Source organism: Pyricularia oryzae, chromosome 1, assembly GCF_000002495.2.
Source record: "Pyricularia oryzae 70-15 chromosome 1, whole genome shotgun sequence".
NCBI classification, from domain to species: Eukaryota; Fungi; Ascomycota; class Sordariomycetes; order Magnaporthales; family Pyriculariaceae; genus Pyricularia; species Pyricularia oryzae.
In genome coordinates, this window is record NC_017844.1 from 6,407,217 (window position 1) to 6,430,332 (window position 23,116).

Genomic DNA, 23,116 nt, shown 5'->3' on the forward strand with positions numbered 1-23,116 from the left:
TCAGTCAATCAGCAAGAAATAAGTCCGGATAAGCATAGAGGTCCTCGGAAACATTTCTCCAAAATGAAGCTTAGGCTTACCGAGTCCCTGACAAGACGGAGCGGCCAAGACCTAGCAGAGGAGCTTAGAGGCTCAGATGTCAATGACCTCACTGCTCACTCCAAAGAGATTGATGAGCTCCAGCTACTATCGTCGAGCGGAGAGGCCGCATCCTTGACAGAGAAGCTGAGATCAAGCAGGATATCCGAAGTCGCACGGGTGCACAGCAAAGGAAAGGTTAGACAGAGGTTCTCAAAGCTAGTCAAGGGCGCCAGACAGACATTTCGTTTGTATATGTACAAACGGCCTCAATCACGACCTCAAGGGATACCACCAGCGACCTGATGTCATGAGATGGCAGGCTCAATGTTTCGACTGCTAAACCTTGAAGGTCAGACTTTGTATCATTGGAGTTCTTCATATTGCCTTACAGGCTGATATTTTTGTTTGTCTTGCTTGTCCTTTGTGACGGGATTTTGGGGATAGTTTACTGTAGCGATGCGGATGATCAAGCCGAGTATGTCTGGAAGGGGACTTTGAAAAGTGGTAAAGGAAGGATTACGTTAATGAAAAGTCCAGAGAGAGCTATAGAGTGTGGTCTGATATTGAATTGGATGGTCGTAAATTACGTTGCAGCTTGAGCAATGCGTACTGGCATACATGCCTTGTTTGTGACGCTGTCATTATATTTGGTCTAAACAGAGTCATTATTATTAAGAGGAGTGGTAGATATCTGCATAGTGGCCTTAGTAGGTCTTGGAAGCCGAGACTTCTTGAACAAGAAGAGTGACAGTTAAATCCTCAGTCGAGTCAGCATTGGGACACAGACGGTGTATCATTAATGCTTAAAGTTGATGCATGATATATCTGGGCTATGTTTCAAGCCAAAAGGGCCAACGATATAGCAAAAAAGTGAAGAAAAAAAAAGAGTTAGTGTTGGATAAAAAGATCAAAGGCAACCAAGATTTGCCTCTTTAAAATACACCGCCACCGACGATAAACAGCCGCTCCTCTTCACGCTTTATCCACTGCACAATCTTGTTTGCGCCCTGGGTCATGACGGCGCGCGAGGCGTTGGGGCCGGCAACGCAGTAAAACTCAAAGGCCGGCGTGATCCAGGCCAGGCTGACCGAATCGGCGGCGGCGCGGTGCAGCACCTTTGAGTGCGCGTAGCGGGCGTGCACGGCGGTGTGGAGGCCGTGGTACAGCGTCATGAGTCGGCGTCGCGTGACCATATCAAACCTGGGCTTGTCGAACGAAGAGGCCACCAGCTGGACGTTGGCGCGCGACTTGTACAGGAAGTGCGCAATCTGGCCGCCACCCGCGGGCCCAGCGACGGCGTCGACTCGTGGCCGGCCAGCGGCGGTGGCGGCGCGGATCAGCGTCAGGGCACCGTTCTTGGTCAAGGTCTCTGCTACCCTGTCGCGCATGTCCTTGAGCTCAAAGAAGGACTCCTTGTCTGGGCTGATCAGGATGATGGCGATCTCATCTTGGGCCGATGGGGGTGGCGAAGCTGCCTCGGGCACTGACGTGGAGTCGAGATCCTTGTTATCGAAGAAGCTGACATACATGTATAGATAACCTCTGTTGTTGAATGCAGGCAGGCACAACGGGATCCAGTTCTCACCGCCACCGGCCTTGATGCCGTCGGATTCGAAAAGCATGTTGAAGATCAGCTCCAGATCGGAAGGGTGTAGCGAATGGCGGCGAGGACGTATGACGCTGACAAGCTTCCCTCCAGCGACTATCAACCCGTAAAGAAGCTTTTCAGAGCGTTGTTTGAGGAATGCGTTGTTGATTGCGCGCCGGTGGGACTTGCGGAGCTTTAGGCACTCGAGAGCGCCAAGCATAGCGGATGGAGACCCCTTTGTGAAGCTGTCTGCCAGCGCTGAGAGAAGCGACTCAGTGCCCTGAAGGGGTTTGCGCAGGTCGGAAGAGGGCCGGTTGACGAAGATGTTGGTCAGCGTCGGCAGTGTCAGGGTGGAAAGAATCTGCATATAGAGAGCGTCGAGCTGAGCCCGCAGCTGCAAGTCGCTCTCGCCCAGGCGGCTGATGGCAACAAAATACAAGGGCCCCTGGGTGCAAATGACGAATCGGGCGTCGCCAGCCGTAAAGCCCTGCAGCGGATCTTTGGCGCCTTCGTAGAACGAAATGATAGTTTGGACAACTCCCATGTATGAGTTGATTAAGCTCAAGTCACCATGTCTGCTCCAGATCGGCTTGCCAGCCGACGATAGGATCATGTAGTGCTTCAGTTTGGCCTTCCACAGCCGCAGACGTTCCTCATCATCTGAGCCCGTTTCAGAATCCGCTGGCGCGGCAGAGTTGACATCGTCAAACTCTTGTTCAAAGCCAGTCAATTGATCCATCGGGCGTGCGAAATTCGGGCCTCTGGCCTCGAACGGCTGCACGCTGGCGGACTGCGACCTCAGCAGCTGCCAGGCGCGGCTCTTGCGGTTGATCTCCCCCTCAATCAAGCTGGCTAAATCTCCGGGTGGCTTGAGCGTTGGCGCGAAGCTCATTACGCTCATGGCATCATCCAGACCGCCGATGTTGGTCGCGGGCGTTGAGTAGCCGCTGGGGGACGTCCTTCCGGGAGTTGACACAGCCCGCGTTCCGGGGGTGGAGAAAGTACCGCGGGAACCATCGGGGAACGAGAGCGTTTGAATGTCGATGGACGTTATCGCGGTAGTCGCACCGGACTGTAATTTTGACGTCTCGGTACTTCCGGGCGACGTTGGTTGGCGGGGCCGAGGTGGGAGTGGGGGCGGAGGCGGAGTTGGGGTCGAGGTCGCAGGGTCGGGGCTATCAGTAGCGGTGACCGCGGCCGAGTCGGCACTATCGGGGGCATGGTCTTCTTGAGCCATGTCTGTGATATAAACCTCTCAGGTCAAACATAATATTCCACTGTTGTTGTGATAGACAACTTGTCATGTGGCTTTGGTTCCGCAATGAGGTCAGGTCAGGCGCGCGGATGGGTTTGTTGCCTGACTTGGCGCTAAGAGGCCATTGGTTTCAACCGCTCATTTTCAATATCGAAAACATTGATGCATCTTGTCTTCGTGGTCAGGATCCAGTTATACAGTCGCAGCTCATGATGGGAAGGGTTCAAAACGGGAATTGGAGGACATTTACGCCAAAGGGGTGACGACATGAGGCTCAGTAAGAAAGTTGGCGTTGAGATCAGGACCCACCTCCCATGTGACATGACGGGATGTGGCCGTTTCAGCGCCAAGGTACAATCGATAAAGGACCCCTGCAACGGCGGGGAGCTGGCGGTTGTCTGATTGTGGGGCGGCGCATTGAGCTACCAAAGCTGTACGTATGCGTGTACTGTACTGTACAGTGCATCAGCGTGGTACCGAGGTGTGCTGCCACCTTTGATCATACTATCCGACTTTTTGTGATGAGCCATGCCTCGATAATGTCCTGATATGTGACCAAGGCGAAATGATACACGGCCGGAATAGACACCCAGGACACCTGATGGCTCCGTTCCACTCGCTTTCGAAGAGTAACGTTGTCTGTAATGGCTCTTGAACCAGGGCTCGCTCCGGGCTCCCCCGAGAGCTCTGGGCGCGAATCACCGATACCTCGACAGTGGAGGAACCAGCTTGGAGTTGGTATGTACTGCATTTATCCTTTTCCTGTTTTTCTTTTCTCTCTCCTACCTCGCGCCCTTAGCATATGAATACCTCTAACACAGTTCAAATGCAGAGGATGCTCCCAAGGACAAAGCATTTCGAAAATACGCCTCGGGGGTGGAAAGGACACTCGCCCTATTCGAGACCGCTCTCCAGGAGTGGGCCGACTATATCTCCTTCCTGAATCGACTCTTAAAGGTCTGTCGCTTTGTCGGCACTTTACTGTTAATCAACTACCAAGTACTGACGACCTCGCACCCGACTAGGCCCTGCAAGCAAGACCGAACAACATTACCACTGTCCCCTCGAAATCCCTGGTCGCAAAACGACTTTCGCAATGTCTCAACCCCTCGCTTCCTTCCGGCGTTCACCAGAAAACACTCGAGGTCTACCAATATGTCTTCACCATGATAGGCAACGAGGGCCTCTCCCGGGACCTCCCTCTATACTTCCCGGGTCTGGCCTCGACACTGTCCTTCGCCTCCCTATCGGTCAGATCACCATTCCTCGAACTACTAGAGAGTCACTTCTTAGATCTAGCCCCGCGCTCCCTGCGCCCGGCAATGAAGTCCATTGTGCTGGCCCTACTCCCTGGACTGGAGGATGAAACCGCCGAGGATTTCGAGCAGACTCTGAAGCTGGTAGAACGTTTCAAGACGGCAATACGGCCACCCAACAGTAAAGAAATCACGCGCATACACTTCTCGGGCGATTCATTCTTCTGGCAGTGCTTTTTCTTGGCTTCCATCACCAGCCAGAGCCGACGGGCTGGAGCTCTGGCTTACCTGGTGCGAAACCTGCCGAATCTCGGCCAACTCTTGAATCTCGAGGCCGGCGCTCCTAAAAGCAAGGAGGACCCGAAAACGGCCCAGCTTGCTCAGATGGTCACCTCGCCAGAACCTGGACTATTGCTGAGGTGCTTTGCGGCTGGGCTGGGTGATGAGAATCTTCTAGTGCAACGGGGATACTTGGACTTGCTGGTGTCCCATGTACCACTTCATTCGAACGTCCTCCAGGTCCGAGTGAAGCCAACAGATCTCGAGCTTCTTCTTCGTGCAGCTGCCGGTGTGGTGACGCGCCGAGAGATGAGTCTCAACCGAAGGCTTTGGGCTTGGTTATTAGGACCAGAGCCGACAGGAGCCAGCTTGGAAGGCGAGAACGGCTTGGAATCACCCTATTCGATCTCCGACAACCATGCCGGTGGCATGGGTGGGAAAACGGGTTACTTCGAGGAATATGGCTTGCAAGCCTTGAGCAGATCGCTCTTGGCTATGATAAAGACCAGCGAGGAAGGTGGTCCCATTGAAAGGGCCCGACCGTATCGCATATGTCTGTCCCTGATGGACAGATGGGAGATCGGTGGCCTTGTGGTTCCAGAGCTCTTCCTTCCAATAGTTGATAGTGTGCGAAAGTACAAGACAACAGCACTTTCAAAGCCCGACTTCAGCGAGGTTCTCCGAAGCGCCAGTGTCTTCTTCGATGGAGTGGAGAGTGGGTTGATATTCGGGGAGCTTCTTGCCTTGATCGCATCCGCCATCGGCCCAGGGAATACAACAGCTGCCGAGCGCGCCGACAAGATGGCCCTGGTCAGATTTGTCCTATCACACTTTAATGTCAGAGAAGAGGAAATGGTGACAACACATGCGCCACTGACAGCCTTGTCAATACTCTGCATGCTCGAGGATGCCAAAGAAAGGGCGAAGAGCGATTCTCCATTTGAAGAAGACAAGAATCTGACGTCACAGGCGCTTGGAATAGCTACCGATTTGATAGACCTTGTTCCGGAGCGAGCATTTTCAGTCTCGGTTGGAAAGTCACCAGAAAGAGCCGCATCAAAATCCGCCACTGATGTATCTACTCTGGGCATGCTGAAGAAAATCAAGGACTTCTATGTGAACGAGCAAGGGAGTCTGGAAGTCAGCCCCGCCCCATTTACACCACAGCACACGGGCGAGCTACTCCTCGGAAAGGCATGCTCGCTAAACTGTGAAGCCTTGCATACAGAAAGCCAAAGAGCAGCGCTTGGGATAAAGAGTCGGATGCTGCTGCTTTTGTTAAACAAGACAAGTTCCAAGACCTCATTCGACGTCAACAACCTCCTGATATCCATGCATGATCGACTTTCGTCGAGAACGCCTCTAGATTTCATTGCTTTCTCCTCCATACTCGTCCTGTCTACAACACTCTTGTCATCCGAGCGCATCCCTGAGCTTGAACTTTCGAAAATCATACCAGAGCTTGTGCGGCATGCTTGGACGTGCTTGTCAAGCCCGGAACCAAAATATCACGTCGAAACAGCCCGTAGCCTATGGCAGCTTCAAACTGCATTGGGACCGCATAACAGGGATGTTGAGGCTGCTATATCCAGCCTGATGACGAACAAGGAAAACACCGAGACCACAACAAGCCCAGTTACTGATTATGGGCGTGCATTTGCTGTCTTATGGACACATACAATACAAGACACTGCATCTGAACGCAAGACGCCTCGGACTCCCCGTCTTCATGGAGACACAAAAGTGTACAAACCAAGACTTGCAGGGGCGGAGTATTACCATGTAATGCTCACACGGCCATTGTTCTTGGTTCTCGACGCGTTGTTGGATGAAGGAACCCAACAATTTATGAGCGCAAAGACTTGGCTTAGCACCTTGATTGGGGTTGACAGGTGAGTGCTGGATCAGACTACCGTCCCACAATTATTGAAGCAGACTAACTGACAGCAAACAGACTCTTCTCAATATTGGCTGGCAAATTTCTCAGTCTTGGGTTTTTGCAACTCAACAAGGCTGCATCTGACATGGACAAGATCGTTTCGTTCTCCGTAAATGACGATCTTGATCTATGTCTTTACTACATGAGAGCGTTCTCGACCGTTTTGCGCTTGTCGACGGGTGATTTCTGGGCTGTCTTGGCAAAACGTACCATCTCAGGCAAGGCTAAAGAGCAGCAGGAATCAAATGGTAAGCCCTAAAGTTCTGGAAAAATGCATTTGACTAAAGGCAACCTGGCTAACGGACGAATCTTTGGCTCAGACGGGGATAATGGCGTGTCTCTTTTGGTCTTTTTTCTCCAAGTCTGCATGCGGTGTGTTATATCGGAAGCTCCAGCAGAAGACAACGAGCTGGATGCCAGAACCACGCAGTTGTGTCGTTCTGCACTTGCGGGTTTGCATCATATTCTTCTGAGCCCTTACGCAGTATCGCTTGCAGAGCTTCACCTAGAGGACATCCTGATAGAGAAGGTCATGAGGTCCTTGACTGGTTCAGATCCTTACGTGCAAGTGCTCTTGCTAGACGTAGTCTTTGCTTCGCTTAAACTGCGAGAGACTTTGACAGATCAGTCACTATCGCCAACGTCGATATCTGAGAAGCGTCCAAGTGTCGACCCTACAAGAATTGGGCAAAACCCAGGGACTGGAGATGTTGTGGGACGACCACCTGGACCACCGCAGGCTCTACTGAGATGTATTCAGGCAGGACTAAGCTCGCCCAGTAGTCGAGCTGTCCTCGACAGCTGGGTAAGCTTTCTCGGTGAATGCCTGCCATTTTACTCGGATTCTATCTTCCGAGTCCTCATCCCGCTCGTCGAAACTCTATGTGGACAGATAGGCAGTACCTTGTCCGGGCTACAGAAACTCTTTAAAGACGCTGGGAGCCTCCAAGGGGGAGCAAACAGCGGTCCCGAAACCACATTGATCTCGCTGCTCAACGCCCTCGAGCAGGTTCTAGCCAAGGGGCATGATCGACTAATGGCAGAAGAGGCACGCGTGTCACTCGTCAAGGGTCCGGAACAGCCGCAAGGCTTCTTTGTCAACATTTTCTCCTCGGACACCCCGCAGTCGAGGAGCGCAACTGCAAACGACAGGCTCACCGTACTGTTGGCATTCCAGGATGCAGTGCGCATGTGCTTCAGAATTTGGTCGTGGGGCCAGGGGCCGGATGTGGGCACGCAGGATCTTGCGAGTACAGCGTCGTTCAACTACACTTCATTACGGATGAGGAACCGAGCCAGGAGGCTGCTCGAGCATCTCTTCACGGCTGAGCCCCTGCAGTGTATGGAGACCGTGGTGGAGATCTGGCGAGGCTCGCCGGGGGCGCCTCAGCAGCAGGCAGATGTGTTCAACCTACTGCCTGCTCTAGACAGCTCGCGGCCGAAACACACCATCCCGGCCTTATTCAATGCTATCTACAGCCGGACGAACCCAAGCGCCTTGGACTCGTCGCGCAAGTCAACCCTGACCGTAGAGCTGCAGGATTATGACGTCGTTATATTCCTGGTCGAGTACGCGCGATCACTCGAGGATGATGCTATGGAAGAGATTTGGCAAGACTGCATCGTCTTCCTGAAAGAGCTGCTAGGGAATCCATTCCCACACAGGCAGACGCTTCCTAGCCTGCTGGAGTTTGCGGCCATCCTGGGAGAGAAGGTTGACAACACGAGCTTTGGAGAGCAGAAAAAGATGCGGAGGGAGCTTGGGGTGAGTATCTTCATTCTTTGTTCGCAGATTCTATCCTATCGATTCGGTGTCCTGAAACACTTAACTGACTTGATTACAGGATCTGTTCCTTCGTCTACTTACGGCTCTCTTCACCACCAGGCCGATGACATTTACCGAGCTCAGTTCACCGGAAAAGTCAAGGGCTCCCGAGTTCCCGCAGAAGCCTGCACCTCCCAAGGGCCCATACGAAAGGGCTGAAGATGTGGTGGAGGTTTTGACCTCAATTGTGCCAAGCCTTCACAAGATCCTGATGGAATCCGACAGGGTGCTGACGGCGGCCGCCTCGATTTCCACAAACGTCATTGGGCCTAGTTTGAGATCCAAATCGTTCCCAGACACTGTGACCAAGAGCACATTGATACTGTTGCAAGAACTCGCCAGGTTGCCCAACAATCAAAAGACTTGGAAGAAAGATGTGGCCGACGCGTTCAACGACCCGAGGTTCTTTGCCTCCCCGCTGGCCCTGGTGCAGAGCGACTGGCTTCCCCTATTACGGCAGTGGACCTTGAGTGACAAGGACAGGATGCCTGAGATCGTTGGACGCATTGCTCCACCCACGACTGCCGGAATAGTGTTCGGTGTCGGTGCAACTTCGGCTCGGCTGGAATCGGATCGGAAGACGCAGCTCAACCTCCGGCGGATCGCGACTCTCATCCTCGCTTCGGCGGCGGACACGTTCGTAACGGAGGTCGGTTTGATCTTGGACAAGATGGTAGAGCTTCTAGGGGCAACGGCCACGTCATCTCCGTCATCCACGACGAGAGCGGAGTTGTTTATGGTGGTGCGGGCACTCGTGCTCAAGACAAGCGCTGTACACTTGGCACCGCTATGGCCCATCATCAACGCGGAACTGCACGCAGCCATGTCGAGCGTGGCAACTCCGGATCACAGTGCAGCCAGCGACACGTACAACAACGCAAGCGTCCTGCAGGCATGCAAGCTGCTGGACTTGCTGATCTGCGTGGCCCCTGACGACTTCCAACTGCACGAGTGGTTGTTTGTCACCGACACAATCGACGCGGTCCACAGACCCGGATCGGCGCACTACCAGCCAGTCGCTCTCGTGGACGAGTTGTCAGAGGAGCTGGGATCCAGCGGGATGGCCGGCGTGGCAGATCTCGTAGATGTCGCTACCGGTGAGCGGCGGAGGCCGATGTTGGGTCCTGGTGGTATTAGTGATGAGGTCAGCCTGGAGAGGCGGGATGAGCTCGTGGCCAAAATCCTTCGGCCTTTCTTTGGACAGTTGAGCATTTATGCCTTCGAGTCGACGTATGCAATGGGTCCGTTGGACTGGAAAGGGTGTGTGAAGGGACTGTTGAAGGACTTGTTTGATGAGAGGAGTATCGTCAGGGCCTTGTAGGTTTTGGGTGTCGGCGATTAGCGTTTGCGTGAATGGAACGAATATTATTATTTTATCACGTTTTTCGGCGTCCGTCTAGATATATAAAATTTCTTGTTGATTTGGAGCCAAGTTGAGGGACCCAGAGAAGAAACGACAGCATCAGCTATGAGCACCGGGAATGTAGGCAACCAAAGCCTTGCTCGCGCCGGCCATGCAGTACTGCACAACGTCAATCTTCTCGCCGCCCGGGACACACTTTGAGATCTGCCGCAGGTCGCTAGTCCGCGGGAGGTAGAGGGCGTGATCATATGCCTTGCACGCAGCGTGGATCTTGTCAAGGTTGTAGGGCTGCATGGTAGAGAGGTCAAAGACGTCCTGCTGGCCGTAGTCGACGCCTCCCCAGGGCGGCGAGGCGAATATCTTGGTCGTCTTGGGGTCTATCCTCAGGTTATCGGGTAAAGAAGAAGCAGAGTTGTTGCCCTTGCCTTTCTTCTGGGCGGCGAGAAAGTCAAAACAGTCGCCGTGGACCCAGGTGATCCACTCGCCGCACCCGTAGACCTCTGCGTTGTGCTGGGCGCAGGCCAGGGTGTCGGCGTCGCGCTCTATGGCGATGACGCGGTCAAAGGAGCCGGCCAGCGCAAAGGCGATGGCGTTGCCGCCGGCGCCGGCGAACAGGTCCACGACGGTCGTCTTGGTGCCTGACGCCGTCATGTCCTGCGCGATCTGGTTCGCGACGGGCTCGGGCGTCACGCCGAACCAGGCGTCGTGCGTCAGGCGGACGTCGTAGTCGTACCACGAGAAGATGGAGTAGCGTTGTTGCCAGTATCTGGGGTTTGTTGATTAGCTTCTTTGTGTTCTGTTTTATTATTATTTCAAAGGCATGTTTGTTGTGATTGTTGGACTTGTCCTCCCTCGCACGCAGAGGTACACGATAGACGTTGAGCTGACATGCTTGCTTACTTGCGTATATCTTCTGGAACGTCTTCTACACTGCTGTAGTGACGACTCCGCCCTGTCAGAGGTACTCGAGGTGCTTCCTGCATTTTTGATGTTTTTGAAACAAAGAATGAGCAATGAGAGAGCTGTGAACTTCTGTTATGTATCTTGTTCAATAGGTTGACTTAACCCTTTGACCTTTTCCTCCCAATTGCAGTCCGGATGAAATACAAAAAATAGGTTAGCTTTTGGTTTATTGGCAGGATTAATACAAGGGTCAATAATATCCGCCAAAATGTATTGATTGCACCGTGGACTTGACAAGCTGGGCTCAATCATCACGGCTTCGACAGTGAGAAAATACTGGACATTAAGGGGACCCACCGCGACTTGCGATTTCCCCACAGTTACAAGGCTGGTGTGGAGCTTGGGCGGACCTTCTCAAGACGTCAGAAAGCCAGAGCGAGGTCAAGCTTTGTGACAGCTGGCGGCAATCAGCTGGTGATATCCAACAACTTGATATTAACACAAGAACGCCAAACTTGGCAATCATTCGAGGAGGGAACCCCTATTATCAATACTATATGCGTTTGAATTTTGTGGATTAAAACCAAGAATACACCTCGAGCCGGCCTCGGCCTGTACCACCATGTTCAACGCCCTCAACCGCTTCATATCCCGTCTCGATGGGGATGTGCCCCAGAAGGATAACAACGCCCATGGCGGGTTTGGCTTCCAGGTCCTGCGAAACAACAACCTGGAGCTGAAGATTGAGCCGTGGTTTGACTTTGTCGTCGGCATCAATGGCCGCATGCTCGACAACCCGGACCCACGCTTGTTTGCCCAGGAAGTTCGCAACTGCGCCGGCGGCACAGTGACCCTGGGTTTGTGGAGTGCCAAGGTTAGTCTACTCTGCTGCACAACAGATCACAGCAAGGGAAATGGACAACTAACCAACCCGCCACACCACGCAGGGCCAACGAACCCGCGCCCTTCAGATCCCCGTCCCCGTCGATGCCCCGTCCCTGGGCCTGACGCTGCAGTGGACCCCTCTCTCTGCCGTCTCCAACATCTGGCACGTCCTCGATGTTCCCGCCAACTCCCCTGCCGACCAGGCCGGCCTGCTCCCCTACAGCGACTACATCCTCGGCTCGCCCGACGGCGTGCTACACGGCGAGGGTGGGCTCGGCGAGCTGGTCGAGGACCACATCGGCCGCCCCCTGCGCGTCTGGGTCTACAACAACGAGTACGACGTCACGCGCGAGCTGTCCATCCAGCCCAGCCGCGACTGGGGTGGCCAGGGCGCCCTGGGCTGCGTCCTCGGCTACGGCGCCCTGCACCGCCTCCCCGCCCCGCTTAGCGAGCCCGTCAACGCACCCGGCGAGACCATGTTTGACGGCGGCAGCGGCGCCGAGCAGTACGACGCTCCGCTCGTCTCGGACGGGGCCAACATATTCGTTCCTGGTGGCGATGCGTCAATGCCGCTACAGCAGCAGTCGCCTTACGAGGGTGGTGGGGAATTCCTGGTCCCGGCGCAGTTGGCTGCCCCTGCGGCGACGACAAGCGCTCCGCCGAGGGGGAAGAAGAAGGACAGGCATCACGGTGCGGGGGCAGGCAAGGGCATGATGGATGACTACTTCAAGGAGCAGGAGGCAAAGAGCAAGGCGCTGGACAATGCGCCGAGCGGGCGGGTCACACCCGTTGCGCCGCCGCCGCGCGCTGGCGGTAGTGGACCTCCCAAGGTTGGCGAGGCTGCGCCGCCTCCGCCGGCGGCCAATGCTGATGCGGCTGAAGGGGAGGATGCTGGTTGACCGGCATTGTAGAGCGTTGTAGAGCATAGACTTGTTATGATTTCTCTTTTTATGTTCTAGTATCAAGCTGGCGTAGACCTGATAGACCCTGAGCCAGTGTGGCACCTTTTTCCTTTTGGTTCATTCCCGATAGTTTCTGTCCTCTTTTGTGTATGTGTTCATCCGCCTAATCGTCATGTTCTTGTACTGTTACAAGTATCCGCGGTAGCAGACGAACCATAATTGGGCCTCGTCCGATATGCAACGGCCTTTCCGCCCCTAATGATCTCGCACCATCATCCCCCCCGAAAACCCCACAGAATATACCTAGTTGATAAAGTTGACACAGAAGAAATGCAGGATCAAGCTGCACACAATGTAATCGGCGAATGCCCTGTGCAACATTGTGAAAGGGCCGCGTCAGTCCAAATTCCTGGAATCTCGCGGGGTAAATTAGAACCGGGACTTACCTTTCTGGTGACACTGAAGGAAAGTCGGCTGCGTTCTGGGGGTTCTGTTGGATTCGGAGGGAGACTAAATCCGGCGGGGCGATATCAGCAAGGGATTCACTAGTTCGATCCTCGGGAGGGATGGGGCCGGAAATGCGTACCTGTCAAGACGAACTGGCCCACGGTTGAGCAGAATCCGGACAGGAAGGCATTGAAAGGCTGCAAAGAGCAATTGGTTAGCAGAGTCCACGTTAAGAGATGACAAAATCCACCCCCCATTGATATATTCCGCTTTTGGATGATGCGTACAAAGTTTCCGGCAAGGATGCAGTAGAGGAACTGCAGGGCGCCGTTCACGACCAGGAAGCCCAGGAAAACGTCAAGGAGCTTGGTCCTTTGCGGTGTAGATTTTAGGTAGTGGTCGACGACGTTGGTGACGGTCTTGTCCCAAGATACCGACGACGACGACGCTTTCGGCGCCTTTGCCGGGGCGGGTGTGGCTACGGCGGGAGCAGCGGGTTGCGCTGATGGGGTCACGGCTCGTTTCGGTGCCATTGTGGTCCAAGGTTTGTTGCCTGGAAATATTGCGTTATCTTTGATTCGAGTCGCGGAGCGTAAGCGTGAGATTCGTCTTTGTCGTGTATGGTGGAGGTTATCGTCGTTGAATTGCTGGCTTCAGACAAGTGTCCACCTCGTGGGTCATGGATGGAGCTTCTTGTGACGTGAGGCTTTTGGAGCTCCAAACGGACACGCAGCTCAAGCGGAGGTCTTGGCACGTGCTGCCCCCATACAAAATCTGTGTGGGGCAACTTGTGAAACCACGGTACCTACCTTACCTACCCTGCACGCTAACTTGGCTGCTGGTCTGGGCGCAGATCTACAGCAGTTGAAAGAGTCGCGACACAGCTGCAGATCATCCATCTGCCATCTCAAATCTTAAAATCCAAAAATACCTACAATGTACGATCGTCAGTGTTGAAGCGTCTCGAAAAAACCTCTTTGGACAAGAGAATCAAAGTCCTTCGTGGACGAAGCTGCGATACACTGAAAATAGTATCAGCCAAGTCTAGTTCTGGTGAAAGAATGGCCTAGTCTGCAGGCAACACAAGAGGGCACAGCCAATGCACAGCCTTCCCGCCGCCGGGTGCCGATTGCTTCGGAGCCGGACAGCATTCCCGAACACACCATCCTCGTAGGTTCCTGTGGAAGGATTCAAAAAGATCTAGACCTAGGTTGATGAGTTCCTAGATGTATTGGCTTCTAAAGCGCAGATCAGCAGTAAGCACTTACGAACAAGACTTTGGATGCGGTAGCATTAGGCCCCCCTATCAACTCAAGAAACCTCAGCCATTCTCATCTTAGCATCCGATGATCCGGAAAGCTGGACCACACGGCAGACTACTGGCACGTGGAAAATCTAGGCCACAGCAGAAAGAAGGAGAGAAAGATGAAATCAGAGGAAAAGACGGGAGAAATGAAATGATTTTGGGCCGAGGCACTAGCTTCAGTTCCTAGGCTGTAGTCAACTGCGCGCAATTTAGGCCTCCGTGTCGTGGTACAGGCTACAACATAGCCATGTGAGACGATAAAACAACAGACAGGTTCAATCTGTGCAAATTTTACGATACGCTAGACTCGTCACACCAAGATACTCAAAACGAATTTGTTGTTGTGAAACTTTTAATCTTTCTGCGAGATATGAGATAGAAGGGGACAGAAAGGGGCGTTGTTTTTTGTGTTTGTTCTTCTTCCGCGGCGAGACAGCTATAGTTTATCTTTGCATGACACCAGCAAAGAAAGGGGTTTTGCGCCGTTGCTCATTATCTCAGCGGGCCGAAATGCAAAAAGAAAAGGTGCAAGGTCGTGAATCAAGCCCTATGAGGAATCAAGAGACGCTAAGACGTAAGCTTAATGAAGCCGGCGCTACGGAGCAAGGTCGCGGGAGTTATTTCAATGCTGGGTTTTGGAAGCAAAGTAAAGGTAGACTAGTCCAGGGCAAATCGAATCCGATACGAAGGCGGCAAGTCAGATTCTTGACCTAGACTCAACTAGGACAAGACCACCTGCGGTTAAAGGTCCCGCAGCCAGTTTAGCCCATCGTCGAGATGTGCTTCACGACTCGAGATGCTCACAAAGTATAGTCCCCCGGGCAAGGATGGTCACTTCCAACAAAAGATTAAGGTTGCCGCCTTCAAACACGGGGCAGAGACTTGGGACGAGCCAGTGCTGACTCGCTGTGTTGACGGGGAGCGGCGGCAAGGAAAGGTCCGTAAAGAAAAGAAAAAAAGGTGTGCTTCAACTGAAGGCATCAATCCGTCAAACCCCTCTCCAAGGGGTTTCCAAGAAGCTTGGGTAACGGGGCTGCCGAATGATCTCCGACCGATGAACAAAACCTAGATGCTTTAGCATTGTCACCAGCTGAAACTACTGGCAACAACCTTGCTAATGTTAATCTCTGTGCCTGGAAAGAGTATAGTCCCACAAGAGTACCTGAATAACGACAAAGGTGGTTCCTACCTTCTCTGATTGAGTTATCTCCGCTAATATCTAGACTAGTTCCAATGATGAAACTCATATCTAACCGGCCTTGTAAATTGACGCGTGGACGAATCTTCTGGTGTTGATTATATCGAAGGGTGCACATCTACGTAAATCCGCGGGGAATCTTCACTGTGCCGTTGTACGTGGCACGGTAAATTATGATGCGGAGATTGAACAGTGCAAATCGGGTGGCACTTTTAAGGAGTCTTTGCTTCCGAAATATCCCAAAAAAAACCATCTCACGCAAGAATCCGCCGAGCAGTAACGCAAAGAGGAAAGGACAAAAAAAGGAACCACGGAAAAAGTATGACGATAATTTCCATCCTCAAAAAATGAACTCATCCAATCACCTCATGTTCTAGACATGACTTGTTAGATTTACGGAGTATGTTCGACAACAAAAGGACAAAGAAACAAGAAAACATGTGCAGTTGGTCCCTCGCTGGCGGTTGGAAGCGTAAGCTGTTTGGTGAAAGCCATCAGATTGTAACTAACTATTTTGTTGTGTTATATTAGTGGTACGCGTTCTTGGTCGGCCGCATGGAAGGTGGCTTCTTTCTGCAGGACTTGGGCGGCCCTGGCGCTTCTGCCATGTACCTAGATCTAGTATTTGCATTGCTGTCAAGGTATCCATGATAGGTCACATATTCGTGGCCTGCCAACCTTGCGTAGCCGCGCACTGGTGCTGCTGGCCGGGATCCATGTTAAACCACTCTGCAGCTGCAACCTGATGGGGAGGGGAGCTAGAAAAAAAATAGAGCCTCAAGGGTCAAACCCACTGTCGTGTGGTTAGTGGGTTAGTCTAGTTTCTGATTAACTTCTCGTGTTCTCACAATTCAGTCAAGTGGAGGGATTTGACGATTCAGTTTTTTTTCTCTCTCCCCTTTGCTATAGTCAGAACTCTGAAAGACTGTCACAAGTCACATTTGCATGTGGCTGGATCCTTATTTTTTTTAGTGCTGGAATAATGTCAGCCTTTCTGCACTTCGCCGCTCGCAAGACGAGGGGCCAAGGGTGGTTGCACGGGTAGTGCGAGCCTGATCTTGGCCTCCCACCAATTTCAAAATGTCTGTGTGCTTCCCGACGAGCCGACCGGGCCCGGATTGAAGACCTGAGTTTAGCGCGGAAGTTGCATGCACACCAACAGCGTAGCGCCCGCTTGCTGGTTGGGGGCGGAGCTGGCCGGCCCCTGGTCTAGTTTTCCCATTGTCAGCTCGCCTATCAAAAAATCCCCCAAGTGGTCTATCTTCTGGTTGCTGAAAAGAAGATTGCAAACAAGGATTCCGACCTAAAAACGAGCGGCACAGCCTCAAGAAATTATTGGCATCTTGGGTTCTGAGGGATATGTTTGCAAACGGCTAATCGGGAGGATGCATAGGCGGCAGCAATTAATTGTTGAAGGAAGTTCTTGGAAATCTTGTGTTTTGCCTCTTGTGTGTTTGCCTGGTTCCGTACCTACTTCGCATATTTCTGTTTGTAATCTTTGTTGTTTCCCTTTTCGGGTAGCGATGATCTTTAAGCTCTGTGGAGTGTGAGACCAACCAAATCAAGCGTCGCCACACCTGTCGTTTAGGATCTCGCTGTCAAGCGGGATCATTTCCCAGTGGATTTGCCAAGGGAGGGTTGGAAAACGTACTGTGACGCAGTACTGTACCGTACCTACATTGCATGCCCCTCCAAACGGGATGCGGTAAAAAAATTCCGGAAATGCCTGCTCATCGCATATTCAATGTCGACATAATCACCACATAGCTACCTATGTCAGTCCAAGCCCACTCCTGGGTTTGGTTTGTCCACTTAGTTCGCTTCATCATGTGTCGTGATTCTTCCGGAAATGTTTGATTTACCAGGTTCCCATGCCCTTGCGAGATTCTCCCGATGGACAGGTAGGGGATTTCTCTTTTCTTTTATTATAGTATGGTTTACCCTTGGCCCCGGGAGACCATATCCATGGCGGAGAAAAGCAAACACAAAGGTAAAAGAGAGATCGGCAAAAGGAGTGGCCTCCTCCAATCGCCAAGACTTTTGTTCTGACAGGGACTGGGGTCACTTTTTCTGCGTGTATCTTGGCCTATCATCCTTGTCCCACACCCTTCACCAGAGTCGCTTAAAAAAGAAAATGCAGGTACTTGGATTGTGGGAGCCTGCTGATTGGTGACGTCTGGGCAATTTGTTCTTGTGTCTGCACACAGCACCGCCTAGACTTATGGGGAGTTTTTCGCTTTTCGGTTAATTAGCGTCTTCGCTTTTGAGATGCCGGGCGCCTGGTGTGCACTGTGGCCATTGCGATTGCGATTGCGTCTCTTTTGGCGCAAGTCCAGGCCCCACCATTTGCCAGCCTCCCCGCTAATTCACCTTGTTTCTTTTCTTCTCAACTTGAGAGGCTGTCATGGATGCAAATCGTTCTGCTCCCTACCGCCGGACCCTTGCCTGCCCTCTCGTGCGCCATCTTTTTGCGTTGGTGGGTGGGGCGGTCATGATTGCGATGCGATGTACGTGCCGGGGTGTGGTGGCACGCAAGGGACGAAAGGGTGTGGTAGGTTAGGTAGACGTCCAAAGTGTACTGTATTTCCGAAGACATGACAGGACAAGAGAGTGACCGGATGCGTCTGTCTGACAGGGACGGCCGGTCTCTCCAACGGCAGACTCGTTCCCAATTCGATCAACCCCCAATACCCAACGTGGGTGGAACCTTCCTTGCTCATCCCGTGTCGTTCGGCCTGAAGGTTCTATTTTTCCCTCTTTGTCCAACGTTTGTTAGTCCCGTCTGGATTTCACCTTATAAACGTCCATTCCCTCTCCGTGCTTCCACCTCGGGCCTCCATCTGCCATCAGACAGCAATTCATTTAATCATTACATCCTGTCAATACCAGAAAGCCTGTCAATCCCAGAAAGCCAAGCTTGGTTTCTGTTGCGCAGAACGCTTTGATCCATTACCACAACATTAGGATTGCATTGGTTTCTTTTTTTTTATCTTTCTTTTTTCGGCATCCCGCTCGGACGATCCAGCCTAACTAGCCTTCCGTAAAAACCTCGAATCAACCTTCACTTTTCGCTCTTCACCTTACTGACACCCTCGTTTGCAAACGAGTACAACGCCAGTCAAATCAGCAAAGATGCACTTCAAGTCAGTCACCCTCATGCTGGCCACCGCGGCCATGAGCGTCAACGCTCAAGAGGTCACTGGTCAGCTCGGCGATGCCAAAATCGTGACCAACAACCCCGCCGGCGTCGTGTACGAGGCCCACCTGCCCGAGACTGCTTTCACCAAGGGATCGGCCTACGCAGAGGGAGGAAATGTCAAGGGATTCATCAGCGCCACTGCCTCCCCCGACGGTGTTGGTGTCGTCTTTACAGTCAAATTCTCCAACTTGCCCAAGGAGGGTGGTCCATTCAGTGAGTCTATACTTGCCAACTTTAGTCTTTAACGACTACCTCTTTACGACCTGGAACACCTTGTGCTGACCAACACCTTCAGAGTACCACCTCCACGCAGCTCCCGGCTCCAATGGCAACTGCACCTCGACACTCGCGCACTTGGACCCGTTCCTGCGCGGCGAGAACCCACCTTGCAACGCGTCTGCTCCCCAGTCTTGCGAGGTTGGTGACTTGAGCGGCAAGCACGGCGAGGTCAAGTCTGACCCGTTCGAGGCTACCTACACCGACAAGTTCGCATCGACACACGAGGGCATCGGCGCATTCTTCGGCAACCGCTCCTTTGTCTTCCACTACGCCAACAAGACCCGCATCAGCTGTGCCAACTTTGTGCGCAAGGGACACAAGGACAGCTGCAGCCCGTCTGGCCACCCCAAGCCGAGTGGCTCCGGTTCCTCTCCGTCGGGCGTCGCATCTGGAACCGGAGGCGCCAACCCCGCGCAGACCAGCCCGCCGCCAATCACTGCCGGCGCAGCCACGCTCAGTGTTGGAATGGCCGGCTTCTTTGCCGCCGCGGCGGCCGCTCTCTTGTAACGCGGAGCAACCGATACGGTAGCCCGGCTAGAGCCATTTGTCGAACCTAATATTTGAAGCGTCTCGCTTCTTGTTTCCATGATACCACATACGGGGGAAATCTCTGCATTAGAGAATGGGGCGTTTGGGAGTTTCTTTTGTTCGGCTTATGTTTTCTGGTTTTTGATTTTACTATTCACTTCTTCTTGGTGCTCTGCCTACTGGCCATGGCCCATAGTCCTACTACTTGGTGGGCATACGGACACTTATTTTTTTCGTTTCTGTTGTCAAAAGCTTGTAATCATAATTTTTTTAGCACATAGCTTTCTGGCGCACGGCTTCCCGAGTCAATTTGCAATGGACCCGGGCGAGATGGAGATACCGAGACTGGACTTTGTCTAGAATTTTTAACAAAAGTAAACTTTTTCTCTAAGCTTTTGTTTCTATTGCTCCTGTTCCTTGTCTACCGCGGTAATACTTGCGAAAGAGCGCGCATTCTTTTGATGCTCCTCTCGGTGTTCTCTGACGTGGTCCGACTCAACACAGACTGCCAATTGACTTGGCTCCAGGTACGTGCGGCATGGGAGGTTTTTCCTCGTGGGTTTGGCTAGCTCTACAAAACGGTAGGGTTCGGACGGACGGACCAGCCAGGCGATGCGCAAGGGACGCGAGAAGTCCAACGGTCGTCCGAACTTTGGGGTAAACCTCATGCCTACCATGTAGATTTGCAGCTCATGACAGGCCATAACCTGTCAAGAGATGCCGGTTGGTCTGATCTATGTGGCAGAACTCGGCATTTACTGGAGGGGAGGGGACGTCATCTTTGCCTGAGACCGTTGGCGAAGGAAAACGCCAAACTTAGCAAGCAACAAAAACATTGTGCAAACACAATTGTAATTGTACCATTCCAATCCAAAGTATGGAAAAGTCGGAACCAGCCGAGATCCATTGGGCCGGGGGCGGGGTCTGCCGTTGCCGAGTGTTTGAGAATTCGTAATGACGGTAACTGGGACTAGAAATATAATTCAATTAGCGCTTGCTTGGGTCTAGATTAGTGCCTACCTTGTTTATTTTTGATCAGGTCTATTGAAACAAAATGGTTCCTGGGGTTTTTGCTTAATTGCCAAGTATTATAGCAAAAACAAAGAATAAGAATCAAACACACGCTTTTGCCCACCGTGCGTTGGTTTCGCCAAGAAAACCCCGGCCGTTTAATGATCTGTCACCAGGGATCCCTCCCCTGTCTCGGATCTTTTCATCCTTGAACTGCCAAAAAACACTGTACATCATCTTTAATGTTACGACACTCTTGCCTGTGATGCAATATGCAATGTCTGAGTACTCCAACGTCGAGCGTTTGTTCGGACCAACATATGCATCAAAGCTTTAACAAGATCTTTAGAAAGTCGAAGCTGTGGGGCAAACAAGAACAAGATTGAGGCGAGTGACGGATGACTGCTTTCATCTCGGTAACTCACTTAACCTACTCGGTCTGCCTTTCAAAGCAAAAAGAAAAACCAAGATATGAACGCCCCTGCCGACTGCATCGAATCAAAACCCCTAAATTCGCAAGGTTGACCTCCAAATACGTTCCGGTGACGATGAGACTTTTTTTTTTTTTTTTTTTAAAAAAAAGCCAGAGGCAAGCAGTGCACTTTGTTCCAAACGGAAGCATGTCATCGGGGCTTTCTTTCCGCGCTCATTCGGAAGTTTTTCTTGTTCGGGGAGCATATTGTTGCAGCCCAACGACAAGGGAACGACTTGATCCGGTACAGTAGATAAAAGCACCCCTGAATATTGGCGGTATTGGTCATTCCTCACCTCTGCCTCTTTTAGGGGTTATTCTCGATTGATTCACCTTAACTGGGCGAGCTATATTTCCTTGATCAAGAACGCATCAGCCAGTCCGCGATGTGGCGTTGGCCTTGACCTGAATTGGTTGTGCGACTTTTATGTATGTAGGTAGCCGATTTGAGGGCGGATCTTGTTTCTTATCCATCGTGACTCTTCTCCTTGTGTCGCCAACGTATTTCTCATTTTCTTCTCACCAAAGCACTTCTTTACGTTGATTTGCCCAGAGGTTCTTGTTCGTCTTTCTGCTGCAACGGTCCTTTGTCTGCATCTCTCATATGCCAGGACCAGTTTCAAAAAATTGATGGCACATAATTAACTGTACACCTTGAATCTCGAAAAATGATCTACCACAACTATATTAGAAACATCCCGTGGCGATGACGCTCCGCCGCTCGTTCCGGGAGGGCTTCCCCACCACCAACTCCCCTGATCCCATGCTTGATCTTGAGATGAGATATACCAAAGCCGCCCCCAATCAGATGTTCAGCTCAATACGTGAGATCGAAAATGCAACATCCTCACACGTACCCACCGCCCCTTCTCAATCTGCCCACAATCCAATCGTTTGCATAAAAGCCGCTACGGGTGGGAGAGGCGGGCCTTGATTCTCGAGAAGAACAAGAGAGGAAAAGAGTCGTGTTCTTTGTACGACATTGCGTGGGACGAACAACATCCGATGGGCTTGCCTGTTTAAAAGAAATCGCATCTCGACCTTGTCATTCGTTCAAATACCTCTCGAGGCAGCATTATCAAATCAAGTTGTGGTTACACCATTTAACCGCAGCTCCTCGTAAGAAGATAAAAAAAATCCTCACAACATGTTGGAAGCGGATGATCTACCAAATCCGGCAGATCTCATCTGGCAAATGTGAGGAACAACCAGAAGGGTTGCCTGCCTCGGCTTTTCTTGCTGTGTTTCTTCTCTCTTTGCCAGAGTAGTACATTTATTCACCTACTTTTGATGATCCTGAGCCCTCGCAGCCATTGGAATATCCCGATGGTGTGGTAGGAGGCCGCTGTCAGGTGGACATCCCGAGCTTTTCGCACGTAAGGCATGCGTGACACATATTTCACACCAAACTTAAGCCAAGCAGGCTGATGAATAAACGTATGAGAAAAGAAAGCAGGGCCGAGATTGAAAAAAAAAGAAAAGGTGCATGTCGTGATACTTGCAAAGTAATTGTATTGGTGCGGTGTAACTGGAGACTTGGGTAATAAAAGAAAGCCTTCTTTTTTGTTCCATGTTACCGAAAATAAAAGGTTATCTCTTTGTCACATGGAGTTTACAGGGGTAAAAAGGCGTATACGTACCATATCGGGTAATGGTAGTTGCAAGACATTTATGGTGATTTGATCACGTCAACCAGAAGAACTCCGGTTCCTGCGGCTCAAAGGCAACCGCGTCCTAGACATTACAAAAAGAAAAAAGAAAAAAAGAAAATGCTTGTTTTTTGTTGCTGCTTGTCGAACGTGCAAATTAAAGGTCGGATGATTGCGCGAACCATGTTAGCCCTCCAACCATTTCCATTCCCCTTCCCAAAAAGAGCATCCATCTACCCCCATTAATATGCCATGCAAGATTTATAACCCGCCCTTGCCGCACAGCATCTGCATACCTACCTACCAACGCATTTCTAAATCTATTGCCCCCTCCCTCTCAAATCTAGCCCCTCACCTCCCTCAGAAGCGGGTCCAATATGAGAGGCTGGGCTTATTCTCGGAGGGTCTTTAATTTGCCATCATCACCCCCGCCTTGTGCCATCAGCACTCTGTAGGTGGGGATGGTTGTCCCGAAAGTGCATTGCGGCCGATTGCTGCTGCGAAAAAAAAGAAGCTTTTGATTGCGTGCCAACCATGTTCGGGATGGGTTTTGCGGTTATGGAATAACATGTACTATAGGTGTGGAAAGATGGGTCGCTATCTTTTTGTCGTTCTGCCTGCTTGGCAAGATGTAATAAAAAATGCGGCCCTTGGAATCTAGTCTAGAACTAGACCTAGTGTAGTGAGAAGCGGGAGGAAGCGAGTCCAACGGTGACTTTTTTTTTCTTTTCTTTTCTTGTTCTTTTCAACC

General features: G+C 51.8%; 9 protein-coding genes across 9 annotated transcripts; 6 read left to right on the plus strand and 3 right to left on the minus strand.

Annotated features, from left to right (window-relative positions):
• Positions 1-63: 63 nt before the first annotated feature.
• Positions 64-660, plus strand: MGG_16466 (uncharacterized protein; the record flags this gene model as incomplete). The annotated part of the gene is made up of 1 exon (XM_003710627.1): positions 64-660. One exon carries the CDS (start codon positions 64-66, stop codon positions 382-384), a length of 321 nt encoding a protein of 106 aa, XP_003710675.1. The 3' UTR covers positions 385-660.
• On the minus strand, positions 625-3,194 carry MGG_05755 (vacuolar fusion protein mon-1). The gene has a single exon (XM_003710628.1). It carries the CDS (start codon positions 2,904-2,906, stop codon positions 1,014-1,016), a length of 1,893 nt encoding a protein of 630 aa, XP_003710676.1. The 5' UTR covers positions 2,907-3,194; the 3' UTR covers positions 625-1,013.
• A 191-nt stretch (positions 3,195-3,385) lies between these two features.
• MGG_13176 (uncharacterized protein) lies at positions 3,386-9,651 on the plus strand. The gene is made up of 6 exons (XM_003710629.1): positions 3,386-3,662; positions 3,757-3,881; positions 3,950-6,351; positions 6,414-6,646; positions 6,719-8,163; positions 8,243-9,651. Exons 1-6 carry the CDS (start codon positions 3,569-3,571, stop codon positions 9,542-9,544), a joined length of 5,601 nt encoding a protein of 1,866 aa, XP_003710677.1. The 5' UTR covers positions 3,386-3,568; the 3' UTR covers positions 9,545-9,651.
• MGG_05756 (uncharacterized protein) lies at positions 8,145-10,779 on the minus strand. The gene is made up of 2 exons (XM_003710630.1): positions 10,487-10,779; positions 8,145-10,352 (listed from the first exon to the last, which is right to left on the minus strand). The coding sequence occupies exons 1-2, from the start codon at positions 10,567-10,569 to the stop codon at positions 9,686-9,688; spliced, it is 750 nt and encodes a 249-aa protein (XP_003710678.1). The 5' UTR covers positions 10,570-10,779; the 3' UTR covers positions 8,145-9,685.
• Positions 10,780-10,944: 165 nt separating this feature from the next.
• On the plus strand, positions 10,945-12,570 carry MGG_05757 (uncharacterized protein). The gene is made up of 2 exons (XM_003710631.1): positions 10,945-11,363; positions 11,437-12,570. The coding sequence occupies exons 1-2, from the start codon at positions 11,112-11,114 to the stop codon at positions 12,271-12,273; spliced, it is 1,089 nt and encodes a 362-aa protein (XP_003710679.1). The 5' UTR covers positions 10,945-11,111; the 3' UTR covers positions 12,274-12,570.
• MGG_05758 (defender against cell death 1 protein) lies at positions 12,308-13,462 on the minus strand. The gene is made up of 4 exons (XM_003710632.1): positions 13,011-13,462; positions 12,863-12,920; positions 12,723-12,786; positions 12,308-12,646 (listed from the first exon to the last, which is right to left on the minus strand). Exons 1-4 carry the CDS (start codon positions 13,254-13,256, stop codon positions 12,580-12,582), a joined length of 435 nt encoding a protein of 144 aa, XP_003710680.1. The 5' UTR covers positions 13,257-13,462; the 3' UTR covers positions 12,308-12,579.
• A 169-nt stretch (positions 13,463-13,631) lies between these two features.
• MGG_16467 (uncharacterized protein) lies at positions 13,632-15,195 on the plus strand (the record flags this gene model as incomplete). The annotated part of the gene is made up of 3 exons (XM_003710633.1): positions 13,632-14,661; positions 14,843-14,966; positions 15,178-15,195. The coding sequence occupies exons 1-3, from the start codon at positions 14,483-14,485 to the stop codon at positions 15,193-15,195; spliced, it is 321 nt and encodes a 106-aa protein (XP_003710681.1). The 5' UTR covers positions 13,632-14,482.
• Positions 15,196-17,376: 2,181 nt separating this feature from the next.
• On the plus strand, positions 17,377-19,706 carry MGG_13177 (uncharacterized protein). Its single transcript, XM_003710634.1, has 2 exons — positions 17,377-18,639; positions 18,722-19,706. The coding sequence occupies exons 1-2, from the start codon at positions 18,360-18,362 to the stop codon at positions 19,210-19,212; spliced, it is 771 nt and encodes a 256-aa protein (XP_003710682.1). The 5' UTR covers positions 17,377-18,359; the 3' UTR covers positions 19,213-19,706.
• Positions 19,707-21,143: 1,437 nt separating this feature from the next.
• On the plus strand, positions 21,144-21,650 carry MGG_16468 (uncharacterized protein; the record flags this gene model as incomplete). The annotated part of the gene is made up of 2 exons (XM_003710635.1): positions 21,144-21,149; positions 21,408-21,650. The coding sequence occupies 2 exons, from the start codon at positions 21,144-21,146 to the stop codon at positions 21,648-21,650; spliced, it is 249 nt and encodes an 82-aa protein (XP_003710683.1).
• Positions 21,651-23,116: the final 1,466 nt, after the last annotated feature.

Bases quoted from the DNA above. Each gene is read 5' to 3' on its own strand.
- MGG_05755 (XM_003710628.1), bottom strand. From the start codon at position 2,906: ATGGCTCAAGAAGACCATGCCCCCGATAGTGCCGACTCGGCCGCGGTC.
- MGG_13176 (XM_003710629.1), top strand. From the start codon at position 3,569: ATGGCTCTTGAACCAGGGCTCGCTCCGGGCTCCCCCGAGAGCTCTGGG. The intron at 3,663-3,756 runs GTATGTACTGCA...GTTCAAATGCAG, and splicing joins GAGGAACCAGCTTGGAGTTG to AGGATGCTCCCAAGGACAAA. The intron at 8,164-8,242 runs GTGAGTATCTTC...ACTTGATTACAG, and splicing joins AGATGCGGAGGGAGCTTGGG to GATCTGTTCCTTCGTCTACT.
- MGG_05756 (XM_003710630.1), bottom strand. From the start codon at position 10,569: ATGCAGGAAGCACCTCGAGTACCTCTGACAGGGCGGAGTCGTCACTAC. The intron at 10,353-10,486 runs GTAAGCAAGCAT...AACAAACCCCAG, and splicing joins GTTCCAGAAGATATACGCAA to ATACTGGCAACAACGCTACT.
- MGG_05757 (XM_003710631.1), top strand. From the start codon at position 11,112: ATGTTCAACGCCCTCAACCGCTTCATATCCCGTCTCGATGGGGATGTG. The intron at 11,364-11,436 runs GTTAGTCTACTC...CACACCACGCAG, and splicing joins TGGGTTTGTGGAGTGCCAAG to GGCCAACGAACCCGCGCCCT.
- MGG_05758 (XM_003710632.1), bottom strand. From the start codon at position 13,256: ATGGCACCGAAACGAGCCGTGACCCCATCAGCGCAACCCGCTGCTCCC. The intron at 12,921-13,010 runs GTACGCATCATC...TGCTCTTTGCAG, and splicing joins GCATCCTTGCCGGAAACTTT to CCTTTCAATGCCTTCCTGTC. The intron at 12,647-12,722 runs GTAAGTCCCGGT...AATGTTGCACAG, and splicing joins CCTTCAGTGTCACCAGAAAG to GGCATTCGCCGATTACATTG.
- MGG_13177 (XM_003710634.1), top strand. From the start codon at position 18,360: ATGCACTTCAAGTCAGTCACCCTCATGCTGGCCACCGCGGCCATGAGC. The intron at 18,640-18,721 runs GTGAGTCTATAC...CAACACCTTCAG, and splicing joins CAAGGAGGGTGGTCCATTCA to AGTACCACCTCCACGCAGCT.